The sequence below is a fragment of the Triturus cristatus genome, chromosome 10 (genome assembly GCF_964204655.1).
Source record: "Triturus cristatus chromosome 10, aTriCri1.1, whole genome shotgun sequence".
In the NCBI taxonomy this organism is placed as follows: domain Eukaryota; kingdom Metazoa; phylum Chordata; class Amphibia; order Caudata; family Salamandridae; genus Triturus; species Triturus cristatus.
In genome coordinates, this window is record NC_140593.1 from 1,194,099,595 (window position 1) to 1,194,120,822 (window position 21,228).

Here is a 21,228-nt window from a genome sequence, read left to right on the forward strand (position 1 = left end):
TGCCAACAGACTTCGGTGTCCGGCGGGAACTTCAGCGATGCAGACCGGTCAGTTGTTTCTTTGGTGCCTGTCAAGCAGGGGAGTCACTCCTTGACCCCAAGGGAGATTTTTTCAGTCTTTTAGGCAAAGTAGAACGTCGAAGCTCCAGGATATATGTTGCAGAGTTTCGTCCAGGGTAATCTAAAGTCGCAAGGACTGGGTTCCCATACTTATACAAAGTTTCGGGGTTGGACATACTCTAGGGACCCACTTATGGGAGGGTTTGGAAAGAGGGGTGGTTACACCCATTTCCTTTGTCCAGTTTTGCACCAGAGCAGGGGCAGGTAGCCCCTGCAACCGGTTTGAACTGGACTATGCACAGGGACACCAAGTGTGTCCCCAGTGCAGGACTTCAAAGCACCAGAGAGTGCTCCCGCCCAGCCCCAATACACATCTGCCTGTCTGTGGAGGTGGTTACACCTCCCTGGGACAGGAAACCTATTGTCCAGGCCTCCCCTGCCGGAGTTTCGGTCAGCAGCAGGAGGCCAGACCAGTGTCTGTGGCAGTGGCATCCATTTTGTGATGCCAGGGCTGTAGAAAGTCTTTACCGGGTTAGACCAGTGTGAACATGTCTCTCCCTCTAGAAGGGTGGAATGCTACCCCTGCCGCCAGAACTGGCAGGGGGTAGAATTCCAAAGTGTTTGACACCAAACATGACATGTTTCCGTGCAGCCAGTTCAAAGTTAGCATTTACTGCGAGGTTATAATGCACTTAAGAGTTTATGGTCAGGCTGCACCACAAACAGCATCAGAGGAGGTACTCCAAACGCTGCAGAGGGGCTCTGCTCATGCAGGGGCACCCTCTCACATAAAAACCAAGCACTCTGCCTTCAGGATTGTTACTGCCTGCCATAGGAGTGACTTATAGGTTTTATATGTGTGTTCAATGGTAGTGATATAGGTAGCCTATACCACTGTAAGGGGTGCAAGCACCACCTTACCCAGGCTGCAGTAGCAGATCTGTGGTGTCATTTTGGAGTGCTTCCCAGGGGTGGCATAATACATGCTTCAGCCCCTGGTAGGCCTCTGAGGTACCTATGCCCCAGGTACATAGTATAGCATATACTAGGGGCTTATAAGGCACTCCAGAATCCAATTAGAAATGTACCTAATGTACATGGAAACCATTTTAGAGCGGAAGCAGCTAGGCTGGGGTCCTGATTAGCAGGGCCACAGCCAGACTAAGGTCGAAAAACAGTGAAACACCAGCAAAAAGTGGGGGTACCCATGTGAAGCAGATCCTACTCTCCTACACACTCTCACTAGCCTCTGTGTGCAGTCACCTCCAGAGTGCAGTCTCGGCCTCTGGTGAGCAGGTGTGAAGAGCCCTCTCACTACCCTCTGTGTGCAGTCACCTCCAGGGTGCAGTCTGAGCCACTGGTGAGCAGGTGTGAAGAGCTATCTCACTAGCCTCTGTGTGCACCCACTTTCAGTTCATGAAGGAACTTTAAGTAGCAAGAATCCGCTGACTGGATTTCACCCATAACAACATCCCTGTGGTAGAGGAAATTCTGCGGTGGATTCTACTCCCTAATCAGAGTTTCTGCACAAAATGTGAGGGTTTTAAGTTGTCTTTAAACTCTCAATGAGGCCTTTGGTGTTTACAGTATAGTTTTTAGAGTGCAAATGATGGACCAGGACTCAGTAACCATAATCTTGGCTTCACCACTCAACTGCATTGTGTGAGTTTGAGAAAATGGTTGTATCTGACTGTCTCGGTTCCTTTTATGCTGAAAAGAGACTGACCTTCGAGACTGCCTGACCATGGTATAAAAATACATCTTCGACATTGACCTTTCCGTTTCACCATGCCTGGCACCCTTAGTCCGCCTGCCATGGAGTAAGCGCGCCAAAGCTCCAGGCCTTGTGTTTGTGTCCTTGCACGATGCCACGTGCCCACTTACTTGGCCTGGCTGGCCACAGGGCCAGCAAGTGCCTGGCGCTGTACCCCAGAACATTGTCTGTTAGCACGTGCTCTAAGGTCCATTATGTGCCCATATAGACCGCCCGTGCTGGCACTGGAGACAGCCAGACATATTCACAAGAGGGTCTACCACTGAATCTGGAACCCTGGACACCCGGTGCCCATCACCTATGAGAGTAGAGAGTAGTGACTCGCTCTCCTGAGGTCTAATGCGTCATGACTCATAGGAGACCCTCAGGCCTCCCTGTGATGCTACCCCATTGGAAGGTCAGCGGTTGAAAAGTTTTAGGTTTTGGGGTCACCTACTTCTAACAAGCCTCCGAGCAACCCCACCTTCCAGCTCCTAATTTACTGCCCTCCCCGCTTAGTCACCACCCATTGTAAATGAATTCTATCTGCACCGGTGTCTAAGGCGAGGTCAGTGCTGTTGACATGCAAGTAGAGGTTTGACCCATCTTCCTCCAGGTAGCATTCCATTCCATTGCTTTTAGCCTTTTGTAGGAAATTGGGTAACTGGTTGAGGGGAGTGAAACCCTATTAGAAAAGGAACTATAATTTCTGTTCGGATGGAGCCACAAGCGAAACCTGAATTAACCTGTGCTCAACCCTCTAGTAGTTTGGCACAAAGCGTTCAGGCTTAACTTAGAGTCAATGTGTAAAGTACTTGTGCAACACTTCAAACAGTGATAAAGTGAAAACACAATGCAAGAAAAGTTCCACAGCATTAGAGAAAAATTGAGTGCAGTTTAATAAATTATTTGAGACTAAAACGACAAAAAAACAATTAGTAGAACCAGAGATATGCAATTTAAAAGATTTAAGTGAAAATAGTGCTTCGAAGCACAAAGTGCCAACTGTGGTTTATCTGGTTACGTCGGACCGGGAGAAAGTCCCAAGTTCAGGCTGACAGTGATGCAGCTCAGCCCGGATATATGGACCAAAATAGGCCCTCTGAACAAACTACCTTAAATCCTGGTTCCGGAGCATTCCAAGTTCCCATGTCGAGGATGTGTCGCTCAGCGGGGGTTCCGAGGGGCTGCGAGCAGCAATGTTAAGTCTTGTGTCGGGGATGTGTCACACAGGAGCAATTCTGATGAGGCCATTGATGGGCCTTGTGATGCAAGATCGTGGATCGTCATAAAAGATGTCGTTGACAAAGGCTTGCAAAGTGCAGTCTTGTGTTTGGTATGCGTCTCGCAGGGGTGGTTCCGAGAAGCTATAGGCTGCGATACAAAGTCCTGTGTCAGGGATGTGCTGCACAGCGGCAGTTCCAATCCGGCGCTGCTGAGAGATGCATCACGCTGCATCGATTCTGCCTATGAGACCACAGCTGGGCTGGCAGAGCACCTTCAGGCCCACTTCCAAGGCTCCAGGACTGGGGTGGCACCACTTGAGGGGTAGGACTCCCAGGAGAGCAAGTCCAGGTGCTGGGTTCCAGAAGACTTTTCTGTCCCTGAGGCTCTGATCGGGAGGCCAGTCATCTAGCCCTTGGAGTCACTCTGTTGGGCCCGGTCTCAAGATGCAGGTCCAGTCCTCACTCATGCAGCAGGGCAGCAGGGTAGCAGTCCTTCTTGCAGAGCGGCACCGCAGTCCTTCTGAGTCTTCAACAAGTCCAGAGCTGTACTAAAGAGTTGGGTCTGAGGGTCCAATATTTATATCTGGTGCCAGCTTTGAAGTAGGAGACGCTTCTGGAGGTTTCCACCCCTAGAGGTGTTTCCTGCCACTGCCCTGACCTCAGCTTGTCTGGGGGCATAAAAGACTAGTGTCAAATCATTTGTGAATGTGCTCAGGCAGAGACTTTGTGATGTGCAAGTGTAGTAGATGACAGCTCCGCCCCCCATCAAGTCAGAGATGGCCTATCCTGGAAATATCTATTCCCTTTTGTCTCACTGTCTGGGAGATATACACAAAGACCAACTGCCAGCTACACCTAGTCAAATGACCCAGTATACAGGCTGCTGGCACCAAATCGTTAAGACAAGAAAATGCCAACTTTCTTAAAGTGACTTAAATCCCAACTTTACCATTAAAAATAGTTTAAAATTACAATTCCTTAGACACCAAACTCATCATTCCTACCTACTAGCAATTTAAACTTATTGCTTAATAAATGCAATAAGTTAACCCAATGTTATCCTTTGAGAAAGGTAGGCCTCACAGTAGTGAAAAACAAATTTAGGATGTTTCCACTTCCAGGCCATGTAAAACTGAAAAGTACATGTCCAACATTTTAAATATACTGCACCCTGCTCTACGGGCTATTTAGGGACAACCCTAGGGATGACTTATATGTATAAAAAGGGAGGTTTGGGTCTGGCAAAAGGTTTATTTTGCCATCTCAAAATGGCAGTTTAACCCCTTCGCCACCGGGGGGGGGGGGCGGCGGCAGCAGCGGCAGCGCTCTGCTCATGACGAGCCCAGCTCGTCATGCTGCACAGTGGAGCTGTGCTCATGACGAGCTGGGCTCGTAACGACTCCGCCCACTAATTGATTCTCCCGCACAGGCGGGGAATCAATTACGCGTGGGAGTGGCGCGACCGTTATGACGAGCCCAGCTCGTCATGAGCACAGCTCCACTGTGCCTCATGACGAGCTGGGCTCGTCATGAGCATTCAAAAGGTTAAAACTGAACACACAGGCTGAAATGGCAGGTTTGAGACATGCTTAAAAGGCTACTTAACTAGGGACTTACAAGTAACCTAAATGTGCCAATTGGAAGTCAGCCAATATTACCATGTTTTAGGGAGAAAGAGCACACACACTTTAGCACTGGTTAGCCCTAAGGCCAGAAAAAATTAAGTCAGCAAAAACAGGATGACTAAAGGCAAAAAGTTGGAGGCAATCCAGGCCGAGTATGTCAGGTCCAACACCCATCCATGCTACTATAATGGGAACCAAACATGCTTGAAGGGAACATCATTATCTCTTTTGCTTTTTTTTTTTTTGCGGAGCAAGCTGAAGTCTCGCTGAAGCTGCTTTTTCATAACTAGCCTGCAAGATCCCACGAGGCAGGATTCTCCTAGCCTTACACCTTCAACTCTACGAGAACTGATTTTGTATTTTGAGTGAGTGCTTGGTGGCTGAGAGAGCGCTGTATACCAAGCATTAAAGGGACGCTGGTGGCCGCTGGGTCCTGTTGAGGGAGAAGAGATGGAGTAATAGTGTGAATCTGGTGACAGTGTGTTGAAGATCAGGTCGAATTGGCCCATCATACTGCTAAAGAGAGAACCGCTCAGAGGGAGGGGTGGACATTTGAATGACCATGCTAGATGGATGAAGAAAGGAAGAACTGAGGGAGGGTCACCACTGAGTTTGTATTTACAGTAAATCAAGGATGGCATGGAAGGTGCTGTGCCTCAGAATCTGATGTGGAAAAACATGCAACTGGGACCAATTGGAACACGGCATCGATCCATCAAGTTGCGTTTATGAACTTAGGTAGATTAGAGTGTCTAGGGCATGGGACTTTCCCAGGGTGCGCAGAACCTTCACAGGGAGAACACATGCAGGATTGCCAAAGACAGGATTTTTATTTACGTTGCCTGGGTCATACTGCTCAGGGTTTTGCAGAGGTCATGGCATGGTGTAGATGGTACAGTGCTGCAGGTGGCACCAAGGAGAGTGCATCACTGTCCGATGGTGAAGAGCCGGGTCGGTTTGGTTCCTTCTCTGGCTCCCTGCCTTTGTGTAGAGTGACGCTCCTCACAGCAGGTGGCACTAGGGCTGGCTCCCAGCTGGAGTACACACAATATGGGCACAATGAAGAGTGAGATCTCTGCACCTAGAATCCATTAAGCCTTCTGAATTAGCCATTAGGGACAGATAATGGGTGGGCCCGGCTTAGAAACATCCCTACCTTGTACAACAGAAACTACAGGTCCCCCCTCACTCTATCCTCCAACAAAAAGCAGTGCTCATGAAGAACTAAGCCGCACCCCTCGCTAACAAAGGTTCATGGAGTTGCTAAAAGTAACTGAACATCCTCCTCGCTTCATTGTCTGGGTCTCTACCCACCAGCCGCAGTAATGCAGGCCAGACATGTACACTGCCTGAGAAGCTAGCCTCATCCCTTCCTGCGCCATGACACAACCAGGCGCATTTACATGATCACACTTCACTGTTTTATTTGCACTGTTAGTCACATTTTAGGGGTGAACATTAGAAGACATCAGTTCCAGAATGTTCATAATCTCCTTTTCGACGTATGCATTATTTCCCCCGTGTGCTCTCTCACATCACTATGATCATGAGGTTAGGTGTGCATGAGCAACCTGAACCTCCGCATTCTTCCCTATATGTGCCTCCAGTCAATACTGTACGCTTGAGGTGGTCAGCGGTTCTTGCTAAGCCGCGGTCTAGGAAGCAGCCTTTCAGGGGCTAGACTGTTGACCCGATTCTAGTCTAGTCCTTACCAGAAGTACAGAATATAGCACTGTCCCCCATGCAAGTACTGCTGTTGGCTACTACAGGTTTGCATCCTCAGGTTGTTGCATTCAATCTCAAAAAGTCTCTGGACTCCCATTAAAATTGAGTTTGACTCAGAACTTTCAACTGCTGTTGCCTCTTCTTTTTTCCAAATGAACCTCTCCTTAGTTTCCACCCTCTGCATGTCTCCTCCCTCTGAGCACGGCCTACTATAAGTCACACACATGTTTGCCTTAATCCCTATTATTGTATTTCTGCTCATTGCCCACAACTCGTTTCAAAGATCACAACCTCTGCTTTAAAAATCAAACCACTGTAACCTACCAATACCTGTCGCTTCTCTGTTAACACTGCAAACCATTTGCATAAATTCACATACCCCCACCCCCCACTGAAGATCACACATAACTCCTATTAATTTTAGCTAACACATGAAAACAGGAGTAAATTCATGGAATGTTTCCTTTAACAGCAGGAGACTACGCCCAATAACCAACAACAAAAACTGAAAAAGCCAGCAACCTTGGGTTCCGGAGCAGGGTGGTGCCTGGGGTACAGCGCTTCAATGCCTGGTCAGGGGAGAAGGAGCTATATAAATACAATTAAAATACATTGCAATACAATGTATAACCCTGTGGCCCATCCTAATACCATAACAATCAGCAGCAGTTCATTCAGATTGCGCTGTAAGTGTCTTCTACTGCTTGACACTCACTGAAGATAAAACTGCTACGGCCCAGCACAGCACCAGTCCACAGCAATAAAGCATCCATCATGAACTGCTCAGGCATGGAATAACTGAGGAGAGCTGCCACGTGCCGCTGGCCAATGGAGGGCTATTATTTCCACCATTCCATGTCCCATCAAGCTGCGTGCTATAACCACCTCTTGACATCTCACAATGACAATCAGATATGAGATTACCTAAAAACAGCCCATCCCAGCATGTCTCTCCAGTATCCCTATGCCTAAGCCTGTTCGGGAGCTTAACTTTAAACAAAATAACTCAGGAATGACATCCCAGTGGAACAACCAGCTAAGTGGACTTCGATCCGATGAAATGCTATCAATGGACCTGCAGAGCTGTTCAGAGCTGCCACTTACTGAAAACCATAAACTGTGCATCTATATCGGACAACCATTCATCCGCCACACTGCTATGTCCTGCATCCCGTAACACAACAACCGCACCTCAGTGGTCATCATGCATGACATGGAAACACTTCCCACATAGGATCAAAACGAAGATCCTTCCAACCACACACCCTACATGGTGTAGCTTACTACCCATGTAGACAAGGGCTTCAGCGCCCTACATGAGGTAGTAAGCATTCTGTAAATGCTGCAGTACAATACAACAGGAACGGCCCGTGCAAGTAAGAGCCAAGGGGCGGTGGGGTGGATGGCGGGGTGAGAGATAGGGGGGTGAAGCCAACAGATGAGGTAAAATAAAATTTAAAAAAAGAAAACCTCTTACCTTACGCTTGCCACATCGACGATTCAGTGAAGAGGCAAGCGCAAGGTAAGTGTTTTTCTTTTTTTTTATTGTACCTCGTCGACCGCAGTCGACTCCGCCCCCCCACCCCGGCATAACTGCCCCACAGCTCTTACCTGCCTTACCTGCATGGGCCACTCTTGCAATACAATCCAGTATGTAGAATGTATATAGTGTGAACATTGCTGAAAGGCAGCGAAGCACTCTACAGGGTCCAAACTACAGTCAATGAGTGATTACAGGGGTTGAGGGGCTCTGGGAGCGTATGTAAACTATTACTGCTTCATGGTGTAGTGTTCTTTTAGAATGTGCGTCTTCGGCCCTTTCCTAAGATTGTTGCAACATAAAACTAACATTCGGTGCCAGAATATGAAATCATCTACAAAGCAGCAATTTGTTGCACAGAAACACAACATAAGCCAATCGAGGCATCAAGAAATTTACTGAAATTATCAAAAAGATAGTGTGTAACAGAATCATGTTAGAGAGAGGGATTTTCTGGATTCTTCTTCTTAACAGCTTAACACCCACAGGGCTGAATGACAGACTAGAAATCTTACAGTTCCTGCAAAGCTATGTTTTTGATGAAGTTCCCACTGAGGTCTGACCAGATATTTCATGCAAAGGACTTTAACAATCTTGATAATACAGGCTTTGTTGTAATAAGTGTCGTTAAAATCCCTTATTCTTGTAATAGACATGTTTGTCAAGCACTTGAGTGGCTTGAATGGAGTTGGAGGTCTTCGGTGGCGGTGGGTGTGAACATTCACCTAGGTTCCACAGCCGTTGAAAGACAATGACTAGAGGCTGATCTCTTCATATCATAGGTAAAACATTGCACACAACTAGTCAGCTTTTCATCACTATTCATACTAGTTCCATTCTGCATCTTAACACATATTGAAGCTGTAGGGTACCATCTGTTACTCTATCTTTATTGGGCGTCTTTACAGTATACGATAAAGGTTTAGCCTATCTATGTCAGTCTGGTTGGTTTTTATCATCACTCTTGCTGCACGATGCATGTTGATTCTATTTTTTCCACTTGTCCAAACAACCAAGATGGTTTCAACCCACTGTGCTGACCAAACTCCTCTGGCCACTGCTTGACTCCTGAATTCAGTTTCCTTCTGGTTGAGGAAGATCTCACTCCACATGAAATCAATATGTAGTGCCTATCCAATTCCCGATCCATTTCCCTATCAAGTTCCCTTTCCAGTTCCCTATCCAGTTGAGTGGTTCTCTGTTTTCTACCACTTACGTTCGTTTTGTTAATACGGCGCTTCACACCATACTCATAGAACTTACTCTTTACATTTCCTAATTCACCCGTGGCTTCGCTAATGTTGTGGTAGGACGCGACCCTGGTGCATGATTGTCAATCCATGTGCTGGCCCTCTGCGGAAGCTTTTGAATATCGATCTAAGCAGCATCAGTGATCTTGCTGGCGTACATGGCTCCGGGGTCCATGCAAAATCCAGTACTTGTAAATCCAGTACTTGTATAGCGCATGAATCACCCCCAAAGGGGTATCTTGGCGCAGGGGGGCGTTGGGAAGATTAAGCAAGCTACAGCCCAGAGTCGCATGGTGCTGGGCAGACCCCGCCGCAAGAGCCAGGGATCGAACCGTGTTCCCCAGCGTCCAGCATCAGTCGCCCTGGCCGCGGCGCGACACCTCTCCCCCAATTATGAATGCATCTGGTCATTCTAACATGTTTTGATGTTCAAAGGTTAAAAACTGTTCTAAAAGGCTTCCCTCCGCACTCTATTTTAGTTCAGTTCCTGATGTTCATGACCAGAGCTAGTCTTTTAACGAGCACAGGCTGAGTCCACGCTTTGTCTAAGCCGCTCTATACATACAGGTGTAATCAGGTTGTGGTTTGGTTGTATGAATATTGTTCTTTCCAAAGTGATGATGTAATGTGTGTGAACCCGCCCCCTGATGAAAGCTGACACCGAGGCACTGGGGTCACATTCATAGTCCTTCAGTGCTGGTTGATTTGACCTGATTTGACATTTGTAGAGCGCAAGCAGTTACCCAGAGGCATCGGTGCACTGTACACGACCGTCCGAGGAGCCCTGCTATACCTATAGATGCAGGGAGGTCATCTAAAGCGAGGACAGCCGGGTCTCGAGCGCCTCCCTGAAGGGAGGAATGGCCCTGCGGCTTTGTGGAAGGGAGCTCCTGAGACTGGTTAGGGTCTAATTAATACGTTTGATGGCAACGATCAAGTTGCCATGAAATGATTGGATGGAAGTTGTATGAATCGGATGCACCAATGAGGGACGGATGCATTGAGCCTTGAATCTTGGCACGTGAGTGGCTGCGCGCCTAGTGACACAGTCCGCACGAGACCCAGGTCCTTATTTACAAGCCCCTTGCGCCGCTGCTACGTCACTTTTTCCTATATTAAAAGTGAGGCACCGGCGGCGCAAAGGGCTTGTAAATAAGCCCCCCATGTCTTTGATTGACTTCCCTAATTTGCACCATGATGGTGGCAGTCCGGGTGGCTGCTGGGATGTTGTTCCAGATCCTGGGGGCATGAGAAGAGAAGGTCTGTTGCCTTGATCTTAATATTTTACGCGTCTCCGAGACGGTGACTTCGGCACACCCACAGAACACACACAGAATATGCGAGAAAAGGCCAATAAATGCTGTTTTAGGATAATCTCCACTCCAATTCTCACAAGAAAAAAAGAAAGAAATGACAGTTCCAATGTGAGGCAACAGCATCCGATCTAAATCGGGAAGTGCGCATTGAATCCGGCTTGACAGTATCGCTCGCTGATTGGCAGCTCGCAGAAGCTGCTGAGACTTGATACGAAGCGAAAAAACACAGAGAGACTTTTTGCGATAATCTCCCTGAGGATGCGGTGAGAACTGTGTCCTGTCGTTTCGGAAATGAAAGGACAGTGCGGTTGGAATAAGTCGGGAATACGTCCCTGTGTACAGTGATGGCGCAGGCTTCCGGGGATGTACGTAGTTCAGCAGCTGATGGTCAGTGTAGCAGCAAAGGTGTGACACTTCAACTCGGCATGGTCGACGGTGGAAGAAGCAGTCGGATGTACAGGCAATGAGGGGCCGGTAGAAAGAGGCCAGGCCGTGCTGTGGACCAATGAGAGGCCTCGTACTGAAGCAGAGGGAGGGGCGTGCAGGAGCGGCAACTTTAGAAAGTCTAGAATGGAGTAGCAATTTGCGTCCCACCACGTGGTATGTGCGTTCGAAAGCGTTCCTGCGCCGGGCATGTCCATTCCAAGGCGTTCCACCATAAAGAATGTACATCCTAAGGCATCCCACCACGCGTGACATGTGCGTTCCAAGGCGTTCCACCATGTGGTATGTGCGTTCGAAAGCGTTCCTGCGCCTGGCATGTGCGTTCCAAGGCGTTCCACCATAAAGTAAGTACATCCTATGGCATCCCACCACGCGTGGCATGTGCGTTCCAACTCCAAGTCGTTCCTGCGCCTGGCATGTCCATTCCAAGGCGTTCCACCATAAAGTATGTACATCCTATGGCACCCCACAACGCGTGGCATGTGCGTTCCAAGGCGTTCCACCATGTGGTATGTGCGTTCAAAGCAGAGGCGCAACTAGAGCCAAATTTCGGGGGGGGCTGAGCAAAAATTTCGGGGGGGGCTGAGCAAAAATTTCGGGGGGGGCTGAACTTTAACCAATAGGCAGGTTGGAGCTGCAGGGGCTCTTAGAAGGGGTGAAACAACAGCGAGGCCTCATTAACATGCAAATGGTCTTTTAAAGACCTGTGAAGTGCTCGGGTGCGGCTGCTTTTTTGCCCGGGAAGGTGTCTCATCCCGGGCTGCCACACACGACGTGGGGGGCTGAAGCCCTGTGAGTCCAATGGGTGTTGCGCGCCTGGTTCAAAGACCTCTGTTTAATGCAACAATGCAGTGAGCTCTCCGGCGCTCTCCCTGGGTCAGAAGCGGCCAGCTATGGTCAGGGCTTCCCCGTCACACCACCAGTGTGACCAATGTTAGTTTGTGTTTGCTGGCCGCATAAATAGAAAGGCACCCTCGTGTTTTGGCGGGTTCGTGCATTTAGTCATTCAACAACACGAGCATACTAAAAGTCTCTTAAATCTCATTGAGAGAAGGTTGGGAAAGTAGCGGTAATATCGCTTTTCTCTAAAAAGAAAAATCATGTTAAATGCACGGAAATCCATTCACCCCAGTTGTGACGCATGTGAGGAACTTTCTTACACTCCAGACAGCCTTTGGACGTTAACCTGAGGAGACACATTCAATGCTGCAGCCAGGGTGCACAAGGCAGGCTTGTACCCACAGAAACAGCCCCCAGCGGCGAGGCGCTGGCCTGGCCGTGGAGCCGCGCTGCTCAGCAGGGAACCCCCAGTCTGAGCAGCGCGGTACACGGCATAGCGCCTAGATCTACGCTTGATCGGGCCCTGCTGTGAAAAGCGGAATCATGAAATCTGATGTTCACTCAGTTGTCCTCACCAGCCTGAGAACACGCCTGGTCTGTGGATACCGGCCTGAGAACACGCCTGGTCTGTGGATACCAGCCTGAGAACACGCCTGGTCTGTGGATACCGGCCTGAGAGCACGCCTGATCTGTGGATACCGGCCTGAGAGCACACCTGGTCTGTGGAGACCGGCCTGAGAGCACGCCTGGTCTGTGGATACAGGCCTGAGAACCCGCCTGGTCTGTGGATCCCGGCCTGAGAGCACGCCTGGTCTGTGGATACCGGCCTGAGAGTACGCGTGGTCTGTGGATACCGGCCTGAGAGCACACCTGGTCTGTGGAGACCGGCCTGAGAGCACGCCTGGTCTGTGGATACAGGCCTGAGAACCCGCCTGGTCTGTGGATCCCGGCCTGAGAGCACGCCTGGTCTGAGCAGCGCGGGCCACGGCATAGCGCCTAGATCTACGCTTGATCGGGCCCTGCTGTGAAAAGCGGAATCATGAAATCTGATGTTCACTCAGTTGTCCTCACCAGCCTGAGAACACGCCTGGTCTGTGGATACCGGCCTGAGAACACGCCTGGTCTGTGGATACCAGCCTGAGAACACGCCTGGTCTGTGGATACCGGCCTGAGAGCACGCCTGATCTGTGGATACCGGCCTGAGAGCACACCTGGTCTGTGGAGACCGGCCTGAGAGCACGCCTGGTCTGTGGATACAGGCCTGAGAACCCGCCTGGTCTGTGGATCCCGGCCTGAGAGCACGCCTGGTCTGTGGATACCGGCCTGAGAGTACGCGTGGTCTGTGGATACCGGCCTGAGAGCACACCTGGTCTGTGGAGACCGGCCTGAGAGCACGCCTGGTCTGTGGATACAGGCCTGAGAACCCGCCTGGTCTGTGGATCCCGGCCTGAGAGCACGCCTGGTCTGAGCAGCGCGGGCCACGGCATAGCGCCTAGATCTACGCTTGATCGGGCCCTGCTGTGAAAAGCGGAATCATGAAATCTGATGTTCACTCAGTTGTCCTCACCAGCCTGAGAACACGCCTGGTCTGTGGATACCGGCCTGAGAACACGCCTGGTCTGTGGATACCAGCCTGAGAACACGCCTGGTCTGTGGATACCGGCCTGAGAGCACGCCTGATCTGTGGATACCGGCCTGAGAGCACACCTGGTCTGTGGAGACCGGCCTGAGAGCACGCCTGGTCTGTGGATACAGGCCTGAGAACCCGCCTGGTCTGTGGATCCCGGCCTGAGAGCACGCCTGGTCTGTGGATACCGGCCTGAGAGTACGCGTGGTCTGTGGATACCGGCCTGAGAGCACACCTGGTCTGTGGAGACCGGCCTGAGAGCACGCCTGGTCTGTGGATACAGGCCTGAGAACCCGCCTGGTCTGTGGATCCCGGCCTGAGAGCACGCCTGGTCTGAGCAGCGCGGGCCACGGCATAGCGCCTAGATCTATGCTTGATCGGGCCCTGCTGTGAAAAGCGGAATCATGAAATCTGATGTTCACTCAGTTGTCCTCACCAGCCTGAGAACACGCCTGGTCTGTGGATACCGGCCTGAGAACACGCCTGGTCTGTGGATACCGGCCTGAGAACACGCCTGGTCTGTGGATACCGGCCTGAGAGCACGCCTGATCTGTGGATACCGGCCTGAGAGCACACCTGGTCTGTGGAGACCGGCCTGAGAGCACGCCTGGTCTGTGGATACAGGCCTGAGAACCCGCCTGGTCTGTGGATCCGGGCCTGAGAGCACGCCTGGTCTGTGGATACCGGCCTGAGAGTACGCGTGGTCTGTGGATACCGGCCTGAGAACACGCCTGGTCTGTAGATACCGGCCTGAGAGCACGCCTGGTCTGTGGATACCGGCCTGAGAACACGCCTGGTCTGTAGATACCGGCCTGAGAGCACGCCTGGTCTGTGGATACTGGCCTGAGAGCACGCTTGGTCTGTGGATACCAGCCTGAAAGCATGCCTATTTGCATTTGTCACCCAGAGTGGGACGGGTATGCCCAGACGTGGGTCCCGTGCTCTCCATGCCACTGGAGTCAAGCTATTCTGGCTGAAGAGGGGTGAAACCCCGAAACCGGTCCTAGGATGCTTGTTTCCAGTCCAGGAGGACCTGGCTTGGCAGTTCGGGCTGGACTGTTCCCATGAGGCACAGGGTCAAGACTGATTTGCATATGGCTGGGTTCAAACTGGAATGGTGAGCAAAAAAACGATGGATTTAGGCCCAGATCTCTGTACAGGGGTGAATGTAAGACATTGTTCTGCATTCTGTCCATCAACTGTTGTTTTTGCATTGGTCTGTGGATACCGGCCTGAGAGCACGCCTGATCTGTGGATACCAGCCTGAGAGCATGCCTGGTCTGGGGAGACCGGCCTGAGAGCACATCTGGTCTGTGGAGACCGGCCTGAGAACACGCCTGGTCTATGGATACTGGCCTGAGAGCACGCCTGGTCTGTGGATACCGGCCTGAGAACACGCCTGGTCTGTGAATACCGGCCTGAAAACACGCCTGGTCTGTGGCTACCGGCCTGAGAGCACGCCTGGTCTGTGGATAGTGGCCTGAGAGCACACCTGGTCTGTGGAGACCGGCCTGAGAACACGCCTGGTCTGTGAATACCGGCCTGAAAACACGCCTGGTCTGTGGCTACCGGCCTGAGAGCACGCCTGGTCTGTGGATACCGGCCTGAGAGCACGCCTGGTCTGTGGATACCGGCCTGAGAGCACACCTGATCTGTGGATACCGGCCTGAGAACACGCCTGGTTTGTGGATACCGGCCTGAGAGCACGCCTGATCTGTGGATACCGGCCTGAGAGCACGCCTGGTCTGTGGATACCGGCCTGAGAGCACACCTGGTCTGTGGATACTGGCCTGAGAGCACACCTGGTCGGTGGATACCGGCCTGAGAGCACGCCTGATCTGTGGATACCAGCCTGAGAACACGCCTGGTCTGTGGACAAGCCTGTGGACAACTACAGTGACGCCTTCCGCAGCGCATCGATGTTCCAGGCGCTATTGTCTCGTGCTGAGTTCTCCTGCACTGCAGACTTAGCTTCATAATCAGGGTTTTAAGGGGGCCGGGTCCTGCCGGTGCTCAGCACCTGCAGTTCTTAAAAGCAGGTGCTGAGACAGCTCTCCATGTATGCCCTCACCCTCGGGGTGAAAAATAAATACCTGAAGCAGCAGCGTCACCTTCACTCCTTTGATGTGATTTAAAGAGACTCATAGTCCTTTCAGTCTCATCATTTCCGTACGGAAGCATTTTCAATAGTATATACAACGAAGCCGTAGATATGGCTCATTTATAATATACAGTTAACAACCATTGGCAAAGCCAATTGTCCTGGCTTGTTGCAAGTGTAATGTTACTTGTTGTGTTATATATCTGGATGCAATGACAGATGCAGCAAAATACTAGGGGTGGGCGGAATTTGCGGAATTAACCATCGCAAATTATCGCGAAAATGTTTAAAATTATCGCAAACAAGCGGAAATATCGCGAAGATGCGGAAGTTTTTTTCCGGCATGTTCGCGAGATTTTCTGCATGGTTGCGGGTCGCCAACTTACCCATGTGGTTGCTTGCGGGCGCGGCCATCTTGTTTTGAGTTGTTCTCGCGGTGCATGATCGCGAGAAGAAAGACGTGATCGCGCGACGCATGACGTCACTGCGGGCGCGAACTGTCGCGAGACAGCGCAAATGGCTAAAAACAATACAACATCTCATGGAGAACGCGACCGGATCAAGAAAACTTGTCGGCGAACGCAGGGATTCAGGTAAGGCGATCGCGCGCGCGCGAGAATGTATTATTTTACAGCGCGAGCAAGAAACAAATTATCGCCAAGCTGCGGAAACCGGAATTTTTGACATTTTCGCGCTCTCCGCGGAACGCGAAAATGTCAAATTATCGCAATTTCCGCGAACGGAACGAAATTTTCGCCCAGGCCTACAAAATACCAGTCGGACGGGACACTATGCTAAGCACAGTTTTTTTTTTAGCTTATGTGTTTTTAAGCCACGCCCTTAATTACATCGACCACGCCCCAGTTTTTTCATCTCACTTAAAGCCCTGTTCATGCTAAACATATGATGAACTGTTGTGTATCTTTTATTCCAGGGTAAGGGCGGGTGGTGGGTAAACAATTCGAAGCAGAGGGCAGGCATGTGATTGGCGAGGTCGATCCGAGGGATCTGGGGATCTTTTTAAGTGGCGGGGTGTAATGGTTGGCACGGATTCCAGTGCGCAGAACTGAGTGAGCCCGACTTCCTCTAGGGGGGTTGGGTGGGGTCTCCCCGCGAGAAAATTCAGGGGACAAAATAGGGTAAAATAGAACATTTTAAAAGTAGAGTTTTCTCATAAATTTGCTAAGCACTCACAGGCTCTGAAAGGGCAGTCAACGACATTTCGAGAATTTCACTGTGTTTCAGTTGAGCCTAGCCAACCATTTCCCCTCATTTTATTTAAAACAACTTGCTCAGGGTGAGTCCTCCCAAAATGTCAATCATACCCTCCCACTTGTATACTCACTCACTGTCCTAGTTGCATACCCAGCCTAACATACTCATCATCTTACTCACCTGCTGCCTCCCTCACAGTCTCCTTTTCATGCTCACTCACATCCTCGGTCACATGCTCACCCGATGTCAAGTCTCACTCACTCACATATGGACTGTACTATACTCACATCTCACTGTCTAACTCACACACTGACTGACATACTGACACAACCTCTTATTCACATGCTCACTCTCTGTCTCACTCACACACGTACATGTGCACACACAAAAACACACACACTCACACAGACACATGCTCGCACACGCGCACACACTCACACACACGCGCTCACAGGGTCCGATTCACAAAGGTAAACTGAGACGAAAGTCTAACTTTAAAGACTTTTGGTATTCACAAAGGGCATTTACGAGTAGTAAAGTTTGACTTCTGTCTCAGTTAAACTTAAGGTTTGGGTCTTAAGTTTAACTGAGACTAGAAAAGTTAAAATTAAGACCAAATCTTATGTTTAACTGAAACAAAAGTCTAACTTCACTTGTCGTAAATGCCCTTTGTAAACACCGAAAGTCGTGAAGTTAAACTTCATCTCAGTTTACCTTTGTGCATCGAGCCCACAGTCTCTCACCAGTGTGCACCAGCCCTGGACATGTGTCTGGTGACTGGTGGAGGCCCTTTCACGCGCCTACGCCGGCCATATCCGGCCATCACATGGACGTCACTGCCTGCCTTAGGCTGCTGTATGTCCAGCCGCAGAGAGGGTCTGCATTTTGTCTATATATTAACACTGAATAATAGGATATTATCAAATGTTAATATAGTGGAATAAAGAACAGTAAACAAAGGAGGGGGGGGGGGGGGGGCTGACGCCCACAAGGGCCAACTCCTCTGACATGATAAACACCAAAGACAGCAGAAATAACACCACACCCTGCGACCACCAGAGACATCACAAGATTAGCCCCGTGTCCTCCCTCTTAACTTCTCAACAGCCCCTGTCTGATGCTGAAACACTGCGGGAAGGTGAAGCAGAGGAAACTCTATAGGTAGACAGAGCCCGTAAACTGTATTTACTTTTTTTGTTGCTGCCAACATCATGCCCCCTGATATGAGGGGTTTCAGGGGCAGTGCCAGGGGTATCACAGAACAACCCAGGGGTAGCAGCTGCTAGCGCATGCGACCCCTACTTGTCGTCCATGGAGACTGTCTCTTTTGAAGAGAGTGCAGTCAATATGTCTGTGTGCAAGATCAGCAGACTGTCCACTCTCCGTGCCAGCAGGAAGAGGTATTAATCAAGCTTTCCGGCCTCAGTCCTGACTCCAGCAAGTCTGGAGTCTGACCTCCCAGCTGCCCCTTTTATCTGCTCTCATCCGAAACCGCAAAGCATCCAGAGACCAGGCTGTCTTACACAGCACCCATGCCAAGCCTGGCAGCCTCCTCCTGGGCACCGACAAGAGAAGCGCCGCTCTACACTCACATGCAGCCGCCCAGGGGGTGCAACAAACCATATCTCTGTACACAGGCAGCAACTACACCACATCTCACAGCCTCTCTCGCTTCTGTCCACTGCTTCACCTGTCCCTTGTCCACTTCTGGGAAGACTTACTGTCTCTTCTCCCAGACAGCTGTCTCGCGCGAGCAACCGGCTCCATTATAGACCTTTCTATGGGGTCTTCGGAGCAAGAGATGCCGCACATAGGAAAGCAGAGGGAGGGTCCGGCAGAGCCCAGACGACAGAATCTATGACGTGTTGAAGAAAGAGACATGACCCTTGGTGTGTTCCATGTCGCTTCATGTTTCACATGACACATTTGTACAATCTCAGGACAGGAAGGTGAAGTGGTTTGCCCTAAATATCTGTATTTCTTTAGTCAAGTGCTGAAGGTGAGAGGTGAACGCAGGTCTGTGGCTGCCACCAGTGGGTATCTTCCTTTCAAAACCTCCACACTTGTCAAGCCCTCCATCTCTGTAACTCTCTTGAACATATACATTCAACATTTACCCTCCAAATGCCTCCTCCTTCTGGCCTCCCTCGCCTTTGTCATCCAGTGTGCAGTCACTGGAGCTCACCTCCTAACCCCACCACCACAGCCCTGAACACAGAAAGAAAGTCACACCTTCAAGTTCAATCTACGCTTCACCACCCGCGTACATGGAACAGGCCAACCCGTGCACACGGCTTTCTTTATGCAGAGAAGCTCAGAAGGGCTCACCTCCAGGAAGTCTGCATATTGTCTAGTAATGCCAATGTATATATTACCTTTCAAGCCTTCTCCATTACTAAAATCCTAACACTCAGCGGTCGGCAGCCAACGATAGCTTAATCCTCTAACACATGACACAAATCTGCCACGGGTTTTGTTCGTCACCCAGTATTGTACCACCATTCGCCAGACATCACCAGCTGGACAGGCATGCATAACTTAAGAGGACTATCACATATTGCAGGCCAATCAGAGGACTCTAATCTAGCCAATGATCGCTGGGTCCAACAAGCTGCACACAATGACCACTTCTATACATCTCACGATGACTTTCAGACATGGGGTGATGGCAACAAGGTCCATTCCAGCAGATCTCACCATTTCTCTCTTCAGCCTATGCCTGCTCAGGAACAACAACTTTAAACAAAAGATGGGGCTGGACAACCCAGTGCGGGAACCAGATAAATAGACCTAGATCCGCAGAAATGCAGCAGAGGGACCTGCGGAGCTGCTCAGAGCTGCCAACGTACTGAAAACCATAAACGGCGCATCTGCCACACTTCTTCACCCATCACACTGATAAGCTGTGAGACAATACCCACAGGCCGGGGGTCATCAAGCACGGCATGGAAACACTTCCCACATAGGATCACAAAACAAAGACAACACCCTTCCAACCAGATGCCCTACACAGGGACGTTTGTTGCCCATATAGGGAATCTCTTCAGTGCCCCATATATGGGTGGTAAGTGCTATATAAATGCTTCAAAAGAATGCAATACTTATCTAGGCAGGGGTAAAATGACTCTGCTGATCAGTCAGCCGTCTCTTATTGGGGTGGGCAGCGAGGGGGGGCAGTGAAAATGTGGCTGCCATGGTACACTTCAATGTTCACTGTGGCATTTTTACTGAGTGGATGGACATTCATTTGACAGGTTATAGAGTAGATGGAATTCTTACCTCCTGTTTGCAAGGGTAACTGGGATTGTTCCACTGACTGGAGACGCCACCCATCACCACCAGCAGACTCTCCCTATTGGACAGACACCAAGGCTCTTGTGCAGGTATGCAGGCACCAAGACTCCTGTTTTGCAGGTACCAGTGTACATGTGCAGACACCAAGGCTCTTGTGCAGGTATGCAGGCATCAAGGCTCTTGAGCTGCAGGTACCAGTGTACATGTGCAGACACCAAGGCTCTTGAGCTGCAGGTACCAGTGTACATGTGCAGACACCAAGGCTCTTGTGCAGGTATGCAGGCACCCAGGCTCTTGAGCTGCAGGTACCAGTGTACATGTGCAGACACCAAGGCTCTTGTGTAGGCATGCAGGCACCAAGACTCCTGTTCTGCAGGTACCAGTGTACATGTGCAAACACCAAGGCTCTTGTGTAGGTATGCAGACACCAAGGCTCTTGAGCTGCAGGTACCAGTGTACATATGCAGGCACCAAGGCTCTTGAGCTGCAGGTACCAGTGTACATGTGCAGACACCAAGGCTCTTGTGCAGGGATGCAGGCACCAAGGCTCTTGAGCTGCAGGTACCAGTGTACATGTGCAGACACCAAGGCTCTTGTGCAGGCATGCAGGCACCAAGGCGCTTTTGCAGGCATGCAGGCACCAAGGCGCTTGTGCAGATATGCAGACACCAAGGCTCTTGTGCAGGAATGCGTGCATCAAGACTTGTGCAGGTATGCAGGCACAAATACTCGTGTGCAGGTGACAAGGCACTAAGGCGCTTGTGCAGGTATGCAGACACCAAGGCTCTTGTGCAGGAATGCGGGCACCAAGACTTGTGCAGGTATGCAGGCACAAATACTCTTGTGCAGGTGTGCAGGCACCAAGGCTCTTGTGCAGGTATGCAGGCACCAAGGCGCTTGTGCAGGTTCCACTGCCCATGTACAGCTCCCAGGGCCCATGCCAGTGTGCCTGTGTTTAATGTTCTCATCACCGACCGACCCTGTTTGAACGCTGAGTCTGCTGCGGCCCCCACAGGGCCTGCTGGTCCTCTCGAGCTCCACGTGTAACCCGGCTTCTCTCTCTCTCTCCCTCTCTCCAGGAGAGCAGCTGCCATGCCTTTTGGCTGCATCGGCGTCCGGGAAGACAAGAGCTACAACAGCGTCTCAGACATCACCGACAAGTACGAGATCGGACAGCTGCTGCGAGCGTAAGTGAGGGGGCGGAGCAGAGGGA

General features: G+C 50.5%; 1 protein-coding gene across 2 annotated transcripts in view; it reads left to right on the forward strand.

Moving 5' to 3' along the window:
• The window catches only part of LOC146797021 (caM kinase-like vesicle-associated protein), a 521,696-nt gene that overhangs the window by 342,674 nt on the left and 157,794 nt on the right, over window positions 1-21,228 (forward strand). For both annotated transcript variants that reach the window (XM_085630295.1, XM_085630296.1), the window contains exon 2: window positions 21,095-21,202. In XM_085630295.1, coding sequence (XP_085486421.1) covers window positions 21,108-21,202 — 95 coding nt within the window. In that variant the 5' untranslated portion in view covers window positions 21,095-21,107. The remainder of the gene's footprint in view (window positions 1-21,094; window positions 21,203-21,228) is intronic.